This window comes from Talpa occidentalis, unplaced genomic scaffold, assembly GCF_014898055.3.
Source record: "Talpa occidentalis isolate TD23 unplaced genomic scaffold, MPIMG_talOcc4v2.1, whole genome shotgun sequence".
Taxonomy (NCBI): domain Eukaryota; kingdom Metazoa; phylum Chordata; class Mammalia; order Eulipotyphla; family Talpidae; genus Talpa; species Talpa occidentalis.
In genome coordinates, this window is record NW_026555331.1 from 120,414,529 (window position 1) to 120,439,009 (window position 24,481).

General features: G+C 34.8%; 1 protein-coding gene across 1 annotated transcript in view; it reads right to left on the bottom strand.

The window, feature by feature from the left end:
• RELN (reelin) overlaps nucleotides 1–24,481 on the bottom strand; it is a 436,933-nt gene that overhangs the window by 162,441 nt on the left and 250,011 nt on the right. Inside the window, exons 11-14 of the mRNA XM_037511284.2 lie at nucleotides 23,251–23,396; nucleotides 9,832–9,983; nucleotides 2,378–2,490; nucleotides 332–540 (exon numbers count right to left, since the gene is read on the bottom strand). Of these exons, the coding sequence (XP_037367181.1) occupies nucleotides 332–540; nucleotides 2,378–2,490; nucleotides 9,832–9,983; nucleotides 23,251–23,396 (620 nt within the window). The remainder of the gene's footprint in view (nucleotides 1–331; nucleotides 541–2,377; nucleotides 2,491–9,831; nucleotides 9,984–23,250; nucleotides 23,397–24,481) is intronic.

Genomic DNA, 24,481 nt, shown 5'->3' on the forward strand with positions numbered 1-24,481 from the left:
AGCAATCTGTTGAAATGGAGCATTGCCACAGCACGTGTGAACACCTCTGAGACCTAAGATCAAGTTCTTTGAATGAAGTCATTTCTACTTAAAATCTAGCCAATCATACCCTGTACATTAATTGAAGAACTTTTCTTTTGGGAAAGTGCAGATTTCATTATGGAGATATATATATGTATATATATATATATATATATATATATGTCTCTCTATATATACATGTAATTCAGTAGAAAATCTATTGAGAAGTTACTACAATCTAGCTGCAATCCATGTATTCATTTTTAATTAATTTTATAAGTTTACACACTTACAAAGTAGGGTTTCCTACCTGTTACCAGGTTGATGAGTTCCACATCCAAGATTAATGGAAAACTGTATCATGTGCGACATTGTAGAAGGGAGAACAGGTAAGACATGGAAAAAGTCTACAGCCCAGACATTTTTATTATGTCCTTGATGGGTCTTTTGCCTGAGACAAAATTTGGTAGCAGGAGTCTGAAGTTCAGGATTGATGACCACAGAAACCAAAGATGGAACCTTTAAAACAAAGGAAACCCAAGTCATTCCTTATCTTCCTTTTCCCTTGGTGAACTCTCCTAGATTCAGTCTTGCAGTCACTATGTACATAGCTGTCATTTATTAAGCACCAAGCAACATCCTCTGTGTTCCATTTGTTATTTCATATGGAAGATGCTATTCTAAGATGCTATCCTTATCTTCCTTTTCCCTTGGTGAACTCTCCTAGATTCAGTCTTGCAGTCACTATGTACATAGCTGTCATTTATTAAGCACCAAGCAACATCCTCTGTGTTCCATTTGTTATTTCATATGGAAGATGCTATTCTTGGGGGGGGGGGCATTTGTTTTAGTCACTTAGAATTTCTCTTTTTTTAGGCAAGTAGAAATCTCTATAACTAATTAGGCTCTCTCTGCCTGAAGATAAATTGGTATAAGGTCCTTAAAAGTTATCAAAGCATGTGTATCCATTTTATCTATCTTAACACAAAGAAAAGGCATTTGACATTTATACTTTATCATCATTCTTCTTTACAGTAGATTCATATAGTACAAATGGTTTGCCAGGCTAGGTATTCTGAGAATAGGCCTCTAAGCAGAAACACAGCCAAAGAGTCAACACATGCTAATTTACATAATAAATTTGGTCTGAGGCATGCAGATGACTGGAGCAGGTACCACTGTACCAAGTCTTGCCTGGAAAAATAGTCCACTATGAAATCCTAAATGGTATAATTTGGGTGATCTTCACATGGGGAAAATGCTGGATTCTTTCTCTGGTTGTTCCCTATTCTGACTTCAATGCTTATTTCCTGGCTTACTGAAACCATAAGATATTAGGTGATTATGTTCAAACTCTTGAAAGCACCTAGGGTGGAGAGTTTAACCAATAATGAATGTGTGTGTAGTTTCAGGAAACTAAATCTATGACTAGAAAAAGAAGAATTCTATCCCTTATGACAAGTATTATACATAATCTTGAAGATGTTTCCAACATCTGCAGAACCAACACCTGTCATAAATCCAAAAGACAAAGAAAGAAGGTCAACATGCTCTAATTAGCAAAGAAAAAAAGCAAAGGTAATAACAACGTATTTTGCCTAGGAAGTCTCAAAATGCTGGATAAAAACTCTTATACCTGATAGCAAGTGTATGAGGCTACATAATTAGAACCACTTTTAGGGCTTTCCTGAGGACAAGAATAGCTGTCAGTCAGGATATTGAGCTCTGCTTTATTGTCTCTGAGTCTTAATTTATTCTTGACAAACCTTATTTTGTTTGTATCAGAAAAAAATGTGATGTTAAAATGTCTATGTCACGTTTAAAGAAATCTGGCAACTTTCTGGGCTGCAGAAGACAGATTTATCCTTTATCTCTAGCATGACCTTCATGGTTTTATTATTATTATTTTTTTAATTTAAATTTGATTTTTATATTCCCCATGCAATTACAACCCCCTTATTTTTACCCCAAGCCCTCCTTTCCCCGCCCCCCACACCCCACAGAGTGTCTCTTGTTCATAGTTATTTGTTGATTTGATAGTTTCTTTCTTATAGTTATTCTTTTTCCTGGTCCCTTATTTAAGTTTTCTAGATTCCTGCTATGAGTGAGACCATCCGGTATTTTTCTTTTTCTTTCTGGCTTATTTCGCTGAGCATGATCCCTTCCAGCGCCATCTATGTTGCTGCAAATTGCATGTGTTTATCTTTTTTGAATGCTGAGCACACCTATGTTTATAGCAGCACTATTTACAATAGCTAAGATTTGGAAACAACCCAAATGACCTTCATGGTTTTAATCTGTGCTTGTCTAGAGTATCTAGGATGGGGTGATTTGGTGCATGGATTGATATGTGTACCTTATATGAGGAATAGGAAAGGGTATCCAGTGTAATATGCTCTTTTCTTCCTTCAATCTTTGCATATAGGATGATATCATTTTCATGAGAATCTCCAGGGTCACAAATTCCTCCTGCATAAAACAAAAAATTTAAGTTTTCAGTATCAACTTGCATTCAGTATGAACTACATATCAAATATACAAATATACAAATATAATATATATTTGTAATAATAAATATAATATATAATAATTATAGAACCTAGAGGTTACTTAAAAATGACTCTAAACAAAGGTAACTGTACCTAGGGAAATAATTTATGAGGATAGTTCAGACAGGCCATGCTAAAGATCAAAGACATGACATTTGTGAAGTCCAAACTACTTGCTGAATGAGATTACTCATATAATGGTCACATGCAATCAATGTCATTGATTGCATGCCCATATTTTAGCCCTCATTAAAAAGATATGCTCTGCTTTTTAATAAACTATTACTTCCTCATATTTGAAGTCATTATGGACAAAGTTCAGAAGCTATTGATTGTTTTTTTAAAAAGTTTGGTAACTAAGTCAAAATTTTCTGAATGTTTTATTTAAATAGTTACAAGTAGAATCTATAATATTTGAGCCCATATTTGGTATTAGTATTTTATTTCATTTTATTGAGGTAACATTGGCTTACAACAATGTATGATTTAGAGGTATAGGTTCACACGTCTTCAGGTATATGTTACCATATAACACCCATTATCAAGGCATCCATAGTCTTCCACCACATTCCATTGGGAACCCTCCACATTTAGCTACTTCCTTCTCCTTCCCATCTCTGGTAACCTCAATTTTACGGTCAAATTCCAAGGTTTGTTATTGGTTTGGTTTTATCTGACCGTTTGTATTATTTCACTATATTTGACATATTAATGACACCATCCAGTATTTGTCTTTCTCTTTCTGACTTATTTTGCCTAGCATATTTCTGTCCATTTCTATCCATGTTGATGCAAATTGCAAGAGTTTATCTTTTTTTTCATATAGCTGAGTAACATTCCATTGTGTGTGTGTGTGTTCTCATATCTTCCTAATCCACTTATTTACTTTTGAGCATTTAGGTGGTTTCCATAGCTTGGCTATTGTAAATCTACTAAATGTAGATTAGTTTACATTTTTACTTTTGGTACCTCATTTGATTGTTGGAGGATATATACAGCAGTTTATTCCCTATCTCTCTACAGTCATATGAAATAATGGGACCTTAGAAGTAAGAGGTGTGATCCAGCTATTCCACTCCTAGGTATTTACCCCAAGGACACAGAATCACTAATTCAAAAGGGCACCTGCACCCTTATGTTTATAGCAGCACTATTTACAATAGCTAAGCTATAAAAACAACCCAAATGCCCAAAAATAGATGACTGGATCAAGAAGATGTGGTACATATACACCATGGAATATTACTCAGTAATCAGAAAAGATAAACTCATGCAATTTGCAGCAACATGGATGGAGCTGGAAGGGATTATGCTCAGAGCCAGAAAGAAAAAGAAAAATACCGGATGGTCTCACTCATAGCAGGAATTTAGAAAAAGACTAATTATAATAAAGTAAAAATCAAAATCAACAAGCAACTATAAACCAGAGACACACTACAGAGGGGGGGTTAGGAGGGATAACTGTCAAAATAAGGGGGGGTGGGAATTGTATGGGGACTATAACCAAGATGAAAAAGCATACATTGTGCAAACATGAAAAATGATGTAAAATATATAAAATAAAATAAAAATTAAAAAAGAAGTAAATGTGCTCACATGACTCAATGAAAATGAAGTAAATGATCCATTCAAAAATTGGCAGAAAAGCGAAAAAGACACATCTCCAAAGAGGAAATGCAAATGGCTAACAGATATATGAAAAAATGTTCAAGGGCACTTACAATCAGGGAAATGCAAATCAAAACCACAATGAGATACCACCTTACACCAGTGAGAATGGCACAGCAGTTGAGCGCTGGGCTGCGAAGCTGCCTGCAGCCTCTGCAACACTGGTTCGATCCCCAGCCACCAGCAAGGGTCCCACATGGCGCGACAGACCTCTCCTGCTGCGCCCACTGCTCCCCTCAGCATTGTACTTCATCAGTCTGCCTGCTCTGCTCCCTGCTCTGGCTCTGGTGAATTCTCTCACCCTCCCACGCTTCTGACTGTACCCAGTGCTTGTATAAATAAATAAATAAATCTTATAAAAAAAAAAAAAAAAAAAAAAACAACCTGGCAACAACAAATGCTGGTGAGGATGTGGAGAAAAAGGAACTCTCCTACATTGCTGGTATGAATGCAACCACTATGGAAAGCTGTGTGGAGGTTCCTCAAATTACTAAAAATGGAGCTACCATATGACCCAGAAAATCCACTCCTAGAAATCTACCCAAAGAACAAAAAAACATTAATTTGAAAGGATACTTGCATCCCTATGTTTATTGCAGCACTATTTACAATAGGTAAGATGGAAACAACCCAAATGCCCCCAAATAGATGACTGGATCAAGAAGGTGTGGTATATATACACAATGGAACACTATTCAGCAATCAAAAGAGATAAACTTATGCCATTCACAGCAACGTGGATGGAGCTGGAAGAGATTGTGCTCTGTGAAATTAGTTAGAAGGAAAAAGAAAAATATTAGATGATTTCATTTATAGGAGGAGTATAGGGGAATCAAATAAGGGATCAGGAAAAAAATAATAAATAAAAAACCAAAGCTAGCCAGGAACTATAAATCAGAGACATTCTGCAGGGGAGGAGAAGGGAGAGGGATTAAAACAGTGGGCACAATGGGCAGCAAGAGCACAAGGGACTATGGGGATGGTTCATGAGTGACTTGGTGGTGGGAATTTTATGGGGACTACACCTGAGAGGAGAAATCAACCATTCTACAAAAATGAACAATGATGCAATGATGTTATAAACACACACACACACACACACACACAGTTGATGATGAAACTGAATGACAGAGCTGGTGATTGAAACTAAAAGTTGCCCAACTAACTAGTAGTAGAGACAGAAGCTGATGTTACATCTTTAAACACTTTTACCTTCTATTCTTTTCACTAATACAATTGCCCAGTATCCTTATTATTGCTGATTTCTATCTACTATATGTATAACTTGGGTTTTAAAGAAATAGATGTATATCTAGGTGTCTTTTCCTACCCATCATTACCCTAAAACAACACCTACTGTAATAACAGGAGTATTTTATATAGCTAAATTTCTTGGAAAACATTCTATTTCAAAGATCCAAAATTTATAATATTAACTTTTAAATTTTATTTTACTTCAAAAAAAATCCTCCAATATTTAAATCAACCAGTATCAATGTCAATTTTTATCTGCAGGCAATTTCTACAAAGACAACAAAAAGTAAACTCAAAACTCTAGAACAAGTTTACTTCCTCCTGAGAGTAAATCTAGTAAGTCAACAAACATTGATTGATACTATCTCTATAAATAAATGAAAAAGTGTCAATTTTTATAAATATCTGGTTCAAGCTCAATCTGGGTAATTGGGGTTTGATCTTGAGGACAAATTACTGATAGGTGAAGTTAAGTAAGAAAGCTAGAACTTAATCAGTACAAGATAGAGGACAATAACAAAAGTAACTTGGATGGCAATATTTTTAAGCATTGAAATTTGGCATGTTATATCTGCTAGACATATGTAACTTGGCATATAACAAATATTTACTGAGCTAAGTAATTTGAATTTAGAATAGAGAAAGCAGATATAATGATAAAATGGGACTCATTCGAATAGATGTTTATTGTTCAAGGACAACATCTGTATATTATGATTCTGATATCTGATATTAGATTTTTTTTAGTATTTCACTGATATTTAATGTTATAACTATAACTAGCAAAGACAATCTCTGTTTAAAAATATCTATATGAAATTCTTCCTTTAAGAATGTAACTTATCTATTGAGCACATATTAAAAACTAAACAAAAAAGAGGAAAAAATGTGAAAGGTCACAGCCATTATGGGTTAAAGAACCATAACCAAAGACACAGGAAACAGAACCATAAAGACTGTCTAATTTCATTAATTTGTTCCGTGTAAATCCTCTCTGCTCTCTTAAGAACAGTTCACAAATGGCACATGCTTTTCAGAGAGAAGAGAACTGAAATACATGTGGGAGGCTCATTCAGCCCAGAGTGACAGAAGGAAGTCCAAAAGAAGCCAAGACTTTTAAATGATGACAGACTTTATCTGAAAGATCCCTCTGGGGGCAATTTATCAGTTCTGTGGAGTTTCAGTGACAGCAGCTCCTACAGAAGGGTATGCATTCTCCTTCAGCTTCACAGGCTTTGATGTATTGTGGAAAGGCAGGACTCAAGGGGCATTTTGTACAGCAATTAAGGTACAGGAGATTTCAGTAAAAAATAAATGGATAGTCAGTTTTTAAATATTTTAAGTCCAATTATAAGTTGCTTTTAAAGATACTCATTTATATCAATAAAGAGTTTTTTGTTGCCTCCCCGGTAGCGCAGCGATTGAGCGCTGGGTTTCGAAGCTGCCCGCAGCCTCTGCAGCGCCAGTTCGATCCCCGGCTGCTCTCCGGCCACCGGAAGAGGGTCCCACATGGCGAGCAGACCTCTCCTGCTGCCCTCTGCTCCCCTCAGCAGTGTACTTCGGTCCTTCTGCCTGCTCTGCTCCCGGCTCTGACTCTGGTGAATTCTTTCACCCTCCCGCGCTTCTGACTGTACCCAGTGCTCGTATAAATAAATAAATAAATAAATAAATAAATAAATAAATAAATAAATAAATAAAAATAAATCTTAACAAAAAGTTTTTTGTTATTTACAATGTGCAGGGCATTGGGTTAGAAGGGGAAATAAGCCCTGGACCCCAAAATTTTGTCAGTTAACCAGGGAAATAAGATGAAGCGATATGAAAGGATGGTGATTAGCAGCAGGTATTTTGTGTTACTATAACTGCCCTCAAAATTGAGGGGGAAAAGAAGCAAGTGTGGGTTAAAAGACCTGTATATATAGGAGATGCTCAGTTAATATTTTTAAAATATTTATATATTTAATAAATGAATGAATGATGTATGTTATTTTTATTTTGTTCATTGCCTTGTGGTTCTAAGAACAGTGCTGGGTACTGGTTCTCAGTGAATTTGTCTTGAAAAAATAAATACATGAGTGAAAAAAACAGATTTCAAACTTTGAAAGTAGAACAAATTATTCAGAAATGGTAATCACAAGTAGATTGATATGAACCAAGGGGGGAAACCAAGAAGAATACATAAAGGGTCTGAAAGGAAGGGAGTGTGATCTGGTCCAGATTAACTGATTTTCCTAATGTGTGATGCTTGTTAGAGTGATTACTTACAAACTATCTGTCACATCTCATGTCTTCTCATATTATTTTCTTTTCCATCAGTTACCGACATTTTAAAGTCTTATCCTACTCTACCCTACCATCCGGTCCCATCCCATCCTGTCCTGTCCCATCCCAACCCCTCTCAACCCATCTTATCTTATCCCACCCCATTTTATCCTATGCTAATAACATTTGCTAGACACTACTTTCTCCTCATGATCCAGACCCCTTTCTTTTATTCTGTTTCATAGCAAACATCTTGAAGGAACAACCCTTTTTCAGAGACATATGTCTTTATTTCTTTTTACTGTATGTACTTTAGTTTCCCACTTACCACACCATTGAGAATGCTCTCTCAAAAAAGTCACCAGTGGCCTGTCAGCCCTTATCCTGACTGCCCTCTCTCTCTCTCTCTCTCTCTGTGGCATTCCCTATATAGCTGATCAGTCTTGTCATCCTAACCCTGAGCTACTCTCCTTCCTTTCGTGTAGAATGACACCTTCCTTCTGCATCTCTATGTCTGTTCTCAGTTTGGCTTTTAGTGAGCCAGGAAAGAATTCTGTGTCCTCTTCCAATACCATTCTCATAATCCCCACAGTTGATAGAGTATGAACTTTAGTTGCTTCCTTCTTTTCATTTAGCCTATGACTGTCCCCTTGTCCAAAGGAGTTTTGTTTTTGGGCTCATTCAAAGTAATATTTTCTCTAATAGTCAATATTATTTTAATTAATTTATTAATAATCTGCTGTGTTCCAGAAAAAAATTAAAATGACTTAATCTCTCATATAAAGGCCACTGCCATTGGGTTGATTTACTATGATTCACTATGGAAAATCCACAAATTCAAATATATAACATTATATATTTGAAAATATATAATACCTAATGGGAAAAATACCTAAATTAGAGTAGTATACTGAATGTTTACTACAACCTTTTTTGGGGGGTTGGGGGGCTTAAGATTTCCCAGGAATCACTTTTAATAAAATGAGAGCCAGTATGAATTCAAATTATTTAAAGGAAATGGGCTCTTTAAAGGGAATGATCTTTAAACATACAAATCATTTCAGAGACAAGCTGAGGATACCCTTAATGTAGGAAAACTATTTTATTATATTCTATATCCACAACTTGCTTATTATCAAACAGATCATCACTGAAAATGAAGTAGCATCACACATGTAATATGTTTGGGAGCATGATACAACCTGGGGTTGACCATACCATTCTGAGTTGTAGGAAGTGAGGAATATGAGAAAAATAAACAGCCATTGCTGAGGCCTAGACTCAGGAGGCCTTTTTATCCTGATGAACTGACAACTTTGCTAGTAAGTTCAAAGGTGGACAATGTTTATTTCCTGTTTCACTTCCAGGTGTTGCCTGTGCTTTTCCAGTCTTGCAACAAAGAAATCGTGTGACATCTACTCACATTTCTGGAATGATTTCCAGAATACATAACTGTGACTCTTGTTGACTAAAGGGCTAAATTGGAGAGGTCACATATTTCAACCCCCTAATTCCTGTCTGGGTACTTTTCCAAACTTGTAATTACTTATTTCCTCTGTAATAGTTTGAAGAAAAATACATCTTAGCATATTTTTATTTATATATTTGCTAACATATTAGAAAGTAGAAAGTATTTTAAAGTATTAAAAACTTGTTTCATTCTTAGCTTCCCACAACATAAAAGTTATGCAATGATGAGCTATCCTTAAAAACAAATGATTCACCTTGGTGACTGTTTTTTTGTCCAAAGCTAGAAGCTCTGTACAAAAGGACAACTTTGTTTTCAGCTTCTCTCTTATTGTCTTTTCAGCTATGACCACTGAAGGGGAAGTAGAGGAAGATTTCACGGGCACTGTGTCTTGAAGATAGGTCAGGGCATACCAGGGCTAGATAGATCTTTTACAGGATGGTTCTGGCAGGTTTGGTCTAAAGCAGGTGTGAGATTTTGCTCAACCAGTAGAAATTCATTATTCATGAATTTTCATTTTATATTCTAGACAACAATCTTACTTTCTCAGTATTAGGTGCTGGCCTAAAATCTGCCCTAGTTAAACAAAATTTGTTCAAATGTACCTACCCATAATGAAGTAAAACCTCAGGTTCCCATAACCAGTAGTGTCCATGTATGGAGTACACAATTTCCTCTCTCCATCTTTAAGGAAGACCATTGATAAACCTGATTCTATTGTTCCACACTCGGTACCAATGACAGCTCCCAGGATGTCCCACCTTAAAAAAAAGAGAATCATTAAGAGTTAGACTAGTAAGTCAAAGCTTTGTAGAGTATAATATTTCATTTTTAATAAGGAATACATAATAATAAATAATTCTGAAATAAAGGTGTGGTAATACAGATTTTAGATATAAATCTAATGTAATTTAGACATTCAATCACAATTATGGTTTTGCTGTAGGAAGGTAAATTTAATTAATACTGTGAGTAGTGTGTCTACTACATGATAAACTTTAGTCTCAAATAAAGGTGGGGAATCAAAGTTGATTTACCTTAACCTAAAGAAACAGGGAATTATAAAAGATATGTTACCATACCTTATGGGGTTTTACACATTTAAAGTACTTATAGAATGAAAAGTGTTATGAACTGCAAGGATCTTAAAATTTTTTAGAAAGGAGATGGGATTTACAGTGGATCTTGTATTTGTAGAAATTTGAATATGTAGACAACAAAAATGCTTTGTATTTTTATTCTCTTATTCTCTTTTGAATTTATTTCCAGTCAGGTCTAATTTGGTCATTGCAATTTACACAAATAACTTGCCTAAGATGGAAGAAACTTGGATACACAGAAGTGCTTTGCCTAAGGCCAACTGTGTGTTTGGCTCTAAAGTTGAGATCTTCTGTTTTTCAGTTTGCTGTTATTTTAGTAATTATGTACTATGACAGGATGATTATGTTGAACCATCCCAGTGTGTAATATACATGGGGCCAAAAGTTTAGGAAATGCCTATTTATTGTATTTTAACAAATTATATTCATCATTCAAGAAACAGATATATAACTTTTTGAGGCAATTCTTAATAGTATTGGATCACCATAAATTAACAAGAAATATCTCTTGACTCATACAAGAAAGTTTCACACTAGTTCATTGGTATTTTACTTGCTCCATTTATCCCAATTAAACCACAGCAAGTTAAGGTTATAAATGATACATATGATGACTCCTTTCAGGCATATATCTGCTTTAGACTACTTTTAAAATAAAAATTTATATTGAAGAAGATAGAATTGTCATGGACTAAAAGAACCTTCTATCCAAATAAGAAATAACACTACTAGTCATTTTCTCTTAATTACTAGTTGTAAATAAATAATTCTTCTACATTAATCTAAATGACTTCTTTTCACAACCTCTACCACAGAATTGTGTGAGATACGACTCAGACTGTTTATTTCTTTTTGGTCTTTATTTTAAAGTCCAACATATTCAAATTTTACTCTACATTAGTCTTTATTCCTCCCACTCTGTTAGATGATAACAAAAGTGAAGTTAATTTTTTTTAGAAATCAAAATATTTATAAGTGAGTGAAATAAATGTTTAGTCTGTTTTGAAGGAAATGAACCCAGACATGAAAAATCATTTTGTGAAAGTTTCATTGATTTTAATAAGTTATCTTGCACTTATTAAAAATTCAGTAGGAGTCTTTTAGCACAAGCTCATTCTTTCATGAATTTGTAGAAATACTGGCTCAAGCTTGGTTGGAGGCAAGTAACCCTGAGGGGATCCCAGAGCTCCATCAACTACTGAGGGGCTCAGGAGTGCTTTTCACCTCACTGAAGTTGAGTCCCCGTCGAAAAGGGTGAAAAGCTTAAAAATGATATGGTCTCGGGCCTCCCCCGTGGCTCAGCGGTTGAGCGCTGGGTTGCGAAGCTGCCCACAGCCTCTGCAGTGCCGGTTCGATCCCCAGCTGCTCCCCGGCCACCGGAGGAGGGGCCCACATGGCGCGCAGACCTCCCCTGCTGCCCACTGCTCCCCTCAGCAGTGTACTTCGGTCCTTCTGCCTGCTCTGCTCCCCGCTCTGGCTCTGGTGAATTCTCTCACCCTCCTGTGCTTCTGACTGTACACAGTGCATGTATAAACAAAACAAATAAATAAATAAATAATGCCTCTATAAAAAAAAAAAATGATATGGTCTCTGAATCTCTCCTAGTATAACAGTTACCTGAAGTAAAATTATAACCAAATCTTTGAGGCTAGCAGAGGTATTTGAGGATTTCCGTGGTTTTAGTAATATTTTGGCATGGATGGCACAGCAATTTCCCTGAAAATGAATATTACTTTTCCAGATTTAAATTATGTTTTGCCCAAGTTGCATAGGACTGCATTTGAAGGAATGTCTCCTGGGGGGAAAGCTCACTGCTATATAGCAATTTATATTTATTCTTTGATGATTAAGTCTAAAAAAAGCCCCTATATTATTTATCATAAACATAGTGATATTTATTATTTATTATAGAGTGGGGTAAAGTTGGAACACAGAAAAATTTTAATAATCAATAAAATGCCGTAAGGTAACCTTGCTCCTTAGAGGTAGCAAGGTCACAGTAGTATTTAATTTATAATTTAAAAATACAACTTTCTAGCTTTTATGTCAAGGAAGAGAAATATTTTTGTAAGAAAAAATATTTAAATAATTTTCTCAGCTGGAAAGATGATTTTCCTCCTTATCTGGTAGAGTTTACAACTTACCAGTTTGGAATGATTTGAGAATAAAATTGATTATGTTTTAAATCAGTTCATACTTAAATACCTTTAAGAATGATCTAAGAGAGTAGAACTTAACATGTTCACCAAAAAAAGATAAATATGTGAGGTGATAGATGTGAGAATCTTTTCACAATGTATTTGTATGATGTTGATGTATACTTTAAATATCTTACAAATTTATGTCAATGATACCTCAAAAAGCTGAAACTTAAAAAAATACCTTCATATATTTTAAAAAAGTATGACACATATTTCTGAGGTGCAATAGGGCAGTGACTATCAAAAAATTACATAATACATATATGTATTTATACACACTTACCTGATTGTCCAATTTTATTTTGATATCCCTTGTTTATTAGCAGGGGTTCAGTTAAACAGGTATGTTAGCCTTTTGAAATGATGATCTATATTTACTTACCACAAGAGACATTTCTTCATATGCAGTTAGGTTTTTAAAATCAAGTTTCAATATAGTGTGAAAAATGTGGTTCTAGTGGGTTTTTGGTAGAAAAATTTATGAATGAATATTTGCCAGAATTTATGTCAATTTTTAACAATGAGGAGTGGGAGGAGAGAGACTTCGGGGAAGGAGGACTTTGTTTTTAATTTACACATTTGCTTTGCAAAAGGAAAATAGTTTCCAGGGAAAAGAAGGAAGACATTAAATTAATATGGTTATAAGCAGAATGAAATCTTAAATTATCTCATTATGGGTTGATTAAAATTTTAAGAATATGAACCTAGGCAACAGAAATCTTATATTTTAATCAAAACTTTTTCTTTACTAGTATTGGTATATAATGCTCTAGAGGTAATGAAACATTTCAAATTATGTATGAAAATTAGTTTTATTATATTTTCCAGAATATATTAAATCACCTAATGTTGGCAACTTTAGGTTTAACTAAGATAAAGAATAAAGCCTGCCTGTAAGATCTCATATTTACCAAATAAGTTTTTTTTTTTTAAATTTACTATGGATTCTTTGAGGTTGAATAAGTTCATCACATCCATAAAGTCTCTATTTGGAATGAATTCTCTGATATTTAATAAGAAATGCACCACAGGTAAAGACCCTTCCACATTCATTTATATTCATGAGGTTTATCTCCAGTATGAGTCCCGTGATGTCTAGCAAGGTATATACTTTGACTGAAGGCGTCTCCACCTTCATTGCATTCATAGGTTTTCCTTCTAGCCTGACAGCTTAGGTGAAGGCAAAAGATGAGCTCTGTTTGAAGGCTTCCCTGCATACACTGCATTCAAAAATTAGTTTCTTCAGTTGGTTCCCCTGTGTTTCATTTAAATTGAATTTTGCTTTAGGTTTTTATTATTACATGCATTATGTTTATTTACACTCTTGTTGGAATATCATTAATGAAGAATATTGGATTCAGAATAGTAGAAAGCACTTAGCTTTCTCACCAATAAGACAGAAATATAAACCATACTGGAGGATGTTTAGAGAAAATAATACACCATCTGAGACATTATAGTCTCAATAAATGTTAGTTTTCTTTTCTCCTCCTGTAAAATATAGTGCTATTTTTCTTTTAAAGTATGTTAAAATTGTAATTCAATTGAATTCTAAATTAAAATATATTTTAATATTTTTCATTCTAGAATTAGCAGAGCAATAATCTTGGACAAAATTGCAGTACAATATGTAAAGTGTTATTGTTTAAATAATATTTAGTTGAAAGACTGTACTTTAATTACCTGCGGGTTTTTGTACTATTTAAAATTTTAGCTCCAATTTATCTGGACCGCTAAAATTCTTACTTATGTTATATGTTAGTCAAGTGGGTTTTGCTTTTATAAAAATTATCAAATCTATAAAAAAGAGGATCCTTTAATATAATGTTAACTCAGACCATCAATCAATCTTCACTTCAGTTATGCTGAATTATAAGCTTAAATGAAATTCCTCTTTACCTTTATAAATATTTGTTGAAAATAATTCTTCTGAGTAAGACACATGGAAGAAATTGTAGGAAATAATATGATGATGCTCAAACTGTTCTGAGGATTTTAAATAATTTTAAAGTCTATTTTTTATATTTTATTTTATATATTTTTTACATCATTTTTCATTTTTGCACAATGTATGCTTTTTCATCTTGGTTACAGTCCCCAAGCATAAACTTACATTGAAGGGGCTAAAATGTAGATAGTTCTTGATTTGCACACAGTTTTGTTTGTTAATAGTTAAATGTACGATTCTTTGGTACTATCTCCCTGGAACAAGGAAGACAACATAAAATTGTTTCATTTGATCTTACATTGCCTTTTTCTTGGTTTTATTCCATAAGATAGCATCAAATTTTCAGACATTTTAGGTCAATTGTGGTTATGGCCAACTTTTCAAGCAGTACCATTAAAATATATAACCAATAATACTTTGCACTTTGGACCCTTTATAGTAAATTTTGTATCACAGTCATGGCTGACCTGAGGGAACCACTGTCTGTGTTCACATTTTCCCCATTTAATCTTCGATGAGCTGTTTTCAAATATATTTCTTGAAAGAATTTCTTGGAGCAAATTTATAAAGCAGTTATCTTACCGGTGGTAAAATAGGACTATTAAGACTAGAAGTTGGAGGCAACCAGAAATAATCAGATTAGCAGTTCAACTACTCTCTCTGACCATTTGAAAAGATCCAAGGCCAAAGATGAGAAAGGAAATTTGATGCCAGGATAACTTTTGCCTGACCCACTGTAGCATCTTTTCTATCTTGCTGGTGTACTGGAATTCTGGGTTTTCTGTCATATTCAGGAAGTTTTTGCCACTAATTACTTTTAATTAGGTGAAAACTCTTCACAGAAGTGAAGGCTTAGCCTGTGAGAAGACACCTGCATAAATAAGTGCAGAGCAGCAACATTGGAAATATTTTAAGCTAAACAAAAAGAAATTCTATTTAACTTTTCTATCATAACAACATGAGCATTATCGAAAACTGGAAACACAAGTAGGAAAAAATATCACTCATAACTAAACTACCTTAGAGAAAACCCCAATTAATATTTTAGTATATTTATTTCCAATATGTTTATGCATATATATCCAAATAGTAGTAATAATATTATACATACAATTTTGTATTGTGCCCTTTTACACTTAATTTCATTACATTTTTCAGATTATAATTAACTCTTTATAAACTGGCCAAGTTGTTTTTGTTATGTCTATACCAAACTATACTTAGCTATTATTCTATTATTGGATTTCAAAGTACAATAATAAATAATCACATTCTTTAGTATTTAGTATGGGACTGAGTAATTAAATTCTTAACTCCCTAATGCTCCTGTATGTGTTCCAGAATACAGATACTCCCAAGCTGTACTTCTTGAGTTGTCAGAGTTCTGCTTTTCTTTTACATAAATGCCCAGATATTCAGAACTGCCTTGTGGCTAGTGTTGATCAGGTGAACTACTAAAAAGAGACAGACAACACAGACAGGGGAAGAAGTGGGCACCTGAACACTTCTGTGTCAACAACTTCCTGACACCTTCCATAGAAAAATCTCATCTCTGGCTAATGTACCAAGCTGCCAGGATCTAAATTATTTCAGAAGGTTTCAGTTTTCATTCTTTTTCCCTAATGACTTTAGTAAAGAGGGTTCTCTCTAAGTTAGGGAGCCAGATGCTGTGTCCAGCTCACGTGGACAGCTGGCTTGGAGAAGGTTATTAACCAACTCAAGAATGGCCATGCCAAACGCAAAGATAGTGAGTGAATGTGCTGCCAATTTAAAGAAAGCCTTAGAAATTCTATGAAGGATTTCACAGTTTTAGCATACCCAATAATATGGATCTTAATTTTTTATTATTTGAAAAATTACCATTTATATTTTTAAAATAAAATATCAATTTACTTAAAGGGAAAGCAAAGTTAGAAACTAGATCAAAACAAACCTAAACAAGAAGTAACACAGGTTCTAACAAACTGTAACAAGCTGACTCATATTTCAGCATTTGCATCATTTAAAAATGTATTCAGTTACGGGCCTCCCCAGTGGCGCAGTGGTTGAGCGCTGGGTTGCAAAGCTGCTCACAGCCTCTGCAGCGCCAGTTCGATCCCCGGCCACCAGGTGAGGGTCCCACATGGCGTGCAGACCTCTCCTGCCACCCACTGCTCCCCTCAGCAGGGTACTTCGGTCCTTCTGCCTGCTCTGCTCCCTGCTCTGGCTCTGGTGAATTCTCTCACCCTCCAGCGCTTCTGACTGTACCCAGTGCTTGTATGTATAAATAAATAAATAAACCTTAAAAAAAAAGTATTCAGTTACTATTTTAACTTAAAGGTATAATTTTACTTTAGTTTACATTAAATATCATTTAATATTTTCTTTTTTCATAATGACATATTTCATTGGTTTATTCAGAGAATCTGATGTAGGTTTCATTGGCCTATTTAACTTTGTGTTTCCATTATATCTATTAAATATGAACATAGTTTCCTATCAAGTACCACTTTGGTGATAGCCCATTATTGATAGTAATTATAATTGGAATAACAAATAATTTTTAAATTTTGATTGCTTACTATGTGCTATGCATTGTAAAAAATCCATAAACTGTTGCATAAAATAGCTCTTTTTAGTATGAATCCAATTTGATCTGATTGAATATCCAATTTTAATATGCCTCCTTGTATTTTTTTGTAGTATTTGCCTGTTATATCAGTTTCTCTTTCCTGACTTTCAACTTCTTGTGTTAGTCTATTTTGGGTCTCTCATAAATAGCAAATATACAACTGACTTTTTTTTTTAAAAAGTGTGAGAATCTTAATAAAGGAATATAGCTCACTCAAATTTATTGCTACTGATATGTTTAGATTGGTTCCTGCCAAATTATCTTCTATTTTCTAACTGCCCTGTTTTTTATTGTTTTCTCTTTTTCACTTTCTAAATTTGCTGGACTAAGTCCTTTGCTTTCTATTAACCTAATTCTTTAGAAGTTATATAGCCTGACTTATCTAATTTTTTCATCACACATATTTACATTTAATTTTTTTTTCTTACCATGTACAGTTAACCAAGATCTATATCCTCACTCCTACAAGTGATGAACTTTGGCCAGATTTTATGTACTTATTATCATTGTATTCTTCCCAATATCTGCCTGTATTTCACATATTGAAGTCACCTGGGATTTAGTCCCAAATTTTATTAAAAAATTTCAGGCTGATCTACAAGCTTTGTTTTTTAATATGCTAACTACTCTTTCTTGAATCTCTCCTCTTCCTCTTGGATTTGTTTGCAGAGATTTATTTTCTTGTAACTCTTTCAGAGAGGGTTTAGGGTTAGTGCACTTTCTGAACCCTGCATGACTGAAAATACTTCTATTTTCTCATGACATTTGAATGGAAAGGAATGTTATGTTCTAAATAATTTCCTCTTATAACTCTTAAGATAACTGTTTCATTAAAAAAAACCCATACACTTACTTAATACCAATAAGGGAAGTATAATGGATCTGACCTAGAAGCTTTAGGATTTCCTTCTTTATCAGTTTTGTGAAGATTTCAAGTCAAATTTTTAGCTCATCAATTCTTTCTTCAGCTCAGCCTATACTGATATTCAGAGGTGAAAATCCATTTAGTTTGTTTTAACAATTAGATATTTTCACTTCACACATGTCTATGTATTTTTCCTCATAAAATCTGTTTTAATTTCACAAATTCGGTGCTCTCTTTTCTCTTTGAAGATATTAATCATTTTTATAGTATCACTATTTGTTATTTTGCTACTTCTGCTTTCTCAGCTCTTAGTTCTTCAGCATAATGATTCATTTTTTATGCAGTTGATTTTCCTCAGGTTTGATGATTCTAGATACTTGTTTACATTTGTAACTGCAATTCTCTCTTCTCTTTGGTGTAAAATACCCACTGATAAGGGAAAGAAGTGCCTTTGGTAGGGATCACCATGAAGGGTGGTTCTTCATTCCCCTTGAAGTTTTCAGTCCCAAATTGGCACTACCCTGACTCTCTAGTCAAGAATCCATACACATTGCTTGTTCTTGGGAGCAGAAGCCTCTACTTGGAAGTGGTTGTAGTAGGGACTCACCTACCTGACAGCTGCTAAAGCAGCACACCATCACCCCACCTGGAGTCCTGGATCCAGCACCTGTGTTCTGGAGCAGTGCTATTACACCCTTTGTAGTGTCTTATTCAACATGTATTTTGACCCATAGTTTACTCCTTCATTAGATCCCTTCCTCCTCTCGTCTCTCTATTTTTGTATAATCATTCATAACTCTTGATCCAAATAGGGCACAATTTCTTATTTTGTTGTGTCATTATAAATTCATTTGCTCATTTTCTATAATATCAAAGGACTTAAGGCATGTGGGGAAGATTAAAGCATGCTGCTTTGATTTACTATTCTAATATTCATTACATTTGTGGATTTTCTCTTTAACACAGAAACTCTGGGGACAGCAACAAAACAGATTTTTTTTTTTTTTAAAAATGCACTTGAATAGTGGAAGCATACAATGTTTGTATTTGGGATGGAAGACAAGTATACAACTTCCATATAACAGCAATGCATTTTTCTACAAAAATCCCTCCCACCTAAAGACAGTCTTATCTAGGTGAGATATAGTAGTTGCTAATTAAATGATGTGTTGTAAGGTTAAGCCAAAATTCACATAAATTATCAGTGTATCTATTAAAGTTTCTCTTGTGGTGAAGTAACAGATGTGTTTTCTTCAGAAACAAAAACTTTAGAATTCCACTTAAAAAATAAAACTATGAATGTAAGATTTGGGATAGCTGTATGATATGAAAGGCAAAAACCTCTTGCATTCTTGTGTTCTGAGATCAAAAACTTTGATTAAATGGTAGGAAAACAGGTATAGTTGAGAAAGTGGGTTCCAAAAAAAGTCACATGACTTAGTGGCTTCCTTTACTTTCTAACCATTCATATGAAATATTTTGGAGATATTATTAGAGAGGACCGCGAATTCTTTTTCTCTCCCATAATTCTAATGGGAGGAAAACATAGTTTTAAAACATAGTTTTATAATATCCATCTAATAATTACATTTTTATTTTTAAAAAGTGACCTTAAAATTGCAGAATTTAATCAATTCGCTCGGTTGCTCTGGAATAGAATTGGGATTTATCACATATGTTTTCTATTTTATCAGGTGGAGCTTATAATAATAAATTGTCTGTGTGGGTGGTGATGGCTGATGAAGAGAATGAAAAAATATTCAGTAAACCTGTGTGAGAAAACAAAACACATCAAAAAATTTCACTACCAAATTCCTAATCTTTTTTACTTTGTCAGCTCTTACCCAAGTAAAAATGCTTCACATCAATTTGATTTTGTGACAGGATTTTTTCCCTGAAGCTATGATTAAAAATTACAATAGCATTCTTCCCAAGACTGGTAAAGTACCATTTGCAACTGGGTGCACATGAGAAGGGACACAGACAGACACACACCCACCCACCCACCCACCCATACAAACACCACCACTACCACCATGGACTAAACTAACATATCATTACCCTAGACAGAAATACTAGATCTTCTCATTCTTTTAATATTTATAATATAACAGCAGTTTGATAACTGAGCCACCATTTGGGAACGTACATGAGGTGATTCTGGGAATTGTGGCCAGATAGCCTAGGAGAAAAGCTAGAAATAAACCTAAGGGAAGGTCGCTAAAATAATTAAACTGCTCTTAGAATATAGAAGAATTAATTGTATACCAATTAAAATGGTACAGGTGCTTTGTCAAGCACATTTTTCTAGGTTATTGAAATTAGAAAACCGCTGACAACACCATGGCCTGAAAATATCAGCCTCTTAACTGTGACTAAAACTCTGGTACATCCTGAGTCTTGAGAAATGGCCAAGGAGCATAATTGAAACCACCTGAGTCACCGAGTGGATCAAATTTGCTCTGATGTTTCATATTGATTTAATCTTTTTTTTAGGCATAAATGCTTTTTCTTCCTTTTTTTTTGTTTTGGTGGATGAATATTTAATTTAGCCACAAATTTTCTTATATCACCAGTGCACTATGAAAAGAAAATGTCTGATTTGTTAATTGGAATATATTATATTGCCAGCTATATCTCTGAGGAGTGCATTCATTTTCTATAATATGTTTTCTTTTAATATAAAATAACTCCTAGGTTTAATTCGTAAAGGGGTTTTTCATGCATTTGTACAAAGTTTCCATTTATGTACTTGTAGGGGGCAGGAATGGCCACAGAGCAAGTTCTCTGATCCAGCAGACTGGGGTAAAGGAGGAGTCCTGGAGCCCTCAATGGCTTTTGCAGGCTTTTACCGGGATTTACCAGGTACACAGCAGGCAGGGATGCTGGGGGGCCGGGAGGCTGGCAGACCACCCAGGCTCCAGCAAGTCTTCACTTTCTTTGGGCTCTTTGGTGTTCTCTCGTGGCCTCTGCTTCTGGTTGTTTTTTCACTCTCTCTTCTACTGGTATCCCTGTGATGCCCTTCTAAGCCCAGTCTCAGCCCAGGTGTATCCCATCTACCTATGCCCACACCCTATTCCAGGTGCCCACCATCAGGCATGCATTCAGGACCACAGGGATCCATCATCTGTCCTAATGGCGGGAGGGCAGAAACATCTGCTACTTTTAGCTTACCCTACAGTACTATAGGAGAGCTGGATGGATCTTTAGTCCATCCAGTAAAATCTTTTTTTTGTTGTTCTTTTATAGACAGACTTTGATGACACAAGAATTTTTCAAAAAAGTTGAGGAGGACATTCTGGAAGAGGGAATATGAGGATATCAAGGCCATAGATAAAGATAAATTTTATTTACCACTTAAAGTATAAATAAGTTATATTGTAGACTATGGGTTTTACTGTATGTGTGGGTGGGAGGGGGGAGAGAGAGAAGGGGGAAGAGTAGGAAGATGGGGAGGATGAGATAGATTAGGATTTATGTAAATCTGAATGGTACCATTTGAGATTAAATATGTGTTTTTCTCTCTCTGCTTCAGTGGGGTGGGGGCTAGGTATCACCAGGAAATCATCAGAGTCCCAGGGGATGTAGGTCTCACTGAAGAAGATGACCCATCACTGTTACTGCATGGGCGGTATTAACTTGGAACAATTATAGAATGAAGGGAGTGTGGTGGTCAACAAGTCTCTAGTGCTTCAAAATTTAGGATACTACAATAGGCAGTTAAGCTCCATAACCAGGAAAGGGATTTGAACTGATCATTTATACCAGGGGTCAGAAAGAAAGAATGCTGTGGGCAAGGAATCCTGTGTCTCCAGAAAAGAGGTAAACACACCTTGCATGCATTGTTGATGAACCCCATCAAAGCCCACATCTGTGAGGGGAGTGTAATGAGCTCTATGTAGTATAAAGGTTACAAAGGAAAGCAATCTGACTACTTGGAGGTTCTGAAGGTAAAAAATAAATAAATAAATAAATAAATAAATAAATAAATAAATAAATAAATAAATAAATAAAGACAGCAGTGGTTACTGGTCCATCAGGAGATAATGAAATTTTGCTGGACATAAAACTTTAAGGGTGACAGGAAAATTCAGAGGAGAAGGACTTTAAGAACTAAAGGCTGGCTTGAACTAGGCTAGGAGAGACAAAGAGTAGATCCTGGGGCAAGAGGATGGGGTAGCCCTCCAAATGTCAACCCCCTTCAGAAGCTTACCCTGATCAGTACCAGAGGACTTCCCTGATGAGATATGGGGGAACAGGGCCAGGTCAGTCACAGTAGAAGTTTACTTTCAATAGTGAAATGTGGCAGTAATGGTCATAGTGGCAATAGTGACTCAGACTACCTGTCATTTTCCTCTTAATGAATCTGAATGCAGTTTTCTGGCAGTGTACAGGAAGGAGGGAGCCCAAGAGAGGAATGGCCTTCTAGCCATTCAGGCACTTTGAAATTCCTTTTAGTTTTGATTTAATATGTTGAGATCAGAAATACATGACTGCATCTCAAATACTGTATTCTGGAAAAGTTTCTCACAATTTAACAGTTAAATTACTGCTATTATATATTCATTATGAAGTTACAACTCATGCTAATTTCATTCATCATAGTCTTAGAAAACATATACCCGAGAAATATCTAGTATCGCCTTCCAGTTCACACAACCTGATGAGTTTTGATTCTCTGAACCTATGAATATTTTTCAACTTGAACTTCTGCAAATGATGTTCAATTAAAAAGACATACTTTAAGAACATGGGACCCAGAAGAAAGAGTGCAACTCAGAATGATCAGAAAACTCCATCAACAAACTATTGTCATTGCTACCAGTCTCTTCTACTTCAACTGCAGTCTCACATTCTGCCTTTAAAAATCTTTCAAAGATATTTTTTCTCCCCTAAATCATTTCTACAGAATCAAAATCAAATACCACTGAAAATTGGGTGGCAGTGTCTATGAGTCTCAGATTCCAGAAAGACAACCAAAAGTCTCAATATAATGGTAGTGGACAGATTTTTGTACTTGACACACATTGAGGGGGGGGAGGGAACACTTTCTCCCATTAAAAGCTGAATAAACAAAGATAAGATGTGATTCAACTAAAGTTAAAAAATCACACATTTTTAATATGCATAAAAATAGTTGATAAAGAATATTTAGGATAAGTGTACTCTCTTTGACTTGAATATGAAAACAATCATCGGCATTGATTCAAGTATGCTTTTGTTATTTAACACTGTATATGTAAAATATGTTCAGTGGAATGGATGTAAGTGCTATACTCAGATGGGAGATAACAATTACTTACCCTGTAGGCTGGCTCTCAAATTCTTCTGACCACTGCTCTTGAATATCCTCTGTAGAAAGATCTACATCCCGGGTGGTGGCAAAATTGAATTCACTGCCTTCATTTCCATGGAAATAAATGGAGTTCCCATCTGACTGACAGCTATGCTGTAGTTAAAAAAGAGAGCATGGGGTGGCTGTTGAATTAGTTTTGTAACTGTATCTGTCTTACTCATGTATAATTAGAGTTTGCAGAAAAGTCATTATATTATTCCCTCTATGGTGGACTCTCAAATCAAAAGAACTTGTTATCTTTTTTTTTGTCTTGTTTAATTCAATTACAATTTCCTCCTAACTTATTAAGTCATCACAAAAATGGAGTTGAGAGGGCACTTGAGCTTTGTCACCTCAGTCTTCAGTATGAAACAAGAATATTTTAATTGGAGTAATTTCCCATCTTTCCCACAGTCCATGTTGAATTAACTGTGATAATGACTTGTCATATATTTTCAATTCTGTGATTATGGGCTAACTGCACTGACCTTTTCATTATTCCATATATTTTTGGCTTGCCATTCAAGTCTTTCACAATTTGTCTGTAAATGGGCTATGAGTAGGATAGCCAGCTAATCAAAACATGGAATACAGAAAAGGTCAAGGTAATCCCTTATTTGATTATATATCCTCAGCTTGTTTTTGAGTAAAAGTTTCTGACCAGACCTAGAAAGTGTATGATGTCTCTAACAAGAAGCTGGGAAATCACAAACTTTGTTATTTTTCCAAAATAACACTGAGTTTTCAAGGAATGAAGAAAAAGAATATCTTTCATCTCTCAATATTATTTTTAACCTATATTTTTTTCAGCTCAAAGTGAATAGTCAAAGGCAAGATCAAAGTCTGGAGCTAAGTAAACTAAGTAACCACTTTTATAAAAATGTTGTTCGCACTAATTATTTCTTGGGAATAAAACACAGAAATGCTAATAAATGAAAGATCAAACATTCTTTCAAGTTTCAAAAATCCTAAAATGAAATAGAAATGAAGAAAAATAATTGGACAAAAAATATCTCTTAGGCCTAGTTTCTATAAGTTCTGTACAGCAGGGATTATGTCCATGTTGTTCTTTGTTGTATCCTTGAATTGAGGACAGTGTTTGGCACATAACTAACATAAAAAATTCACTGATCACTCATTAAACAGGAAATACAAATCAAAACTACAATGAGACATCACTTTCCACCTGTGAGAATGGC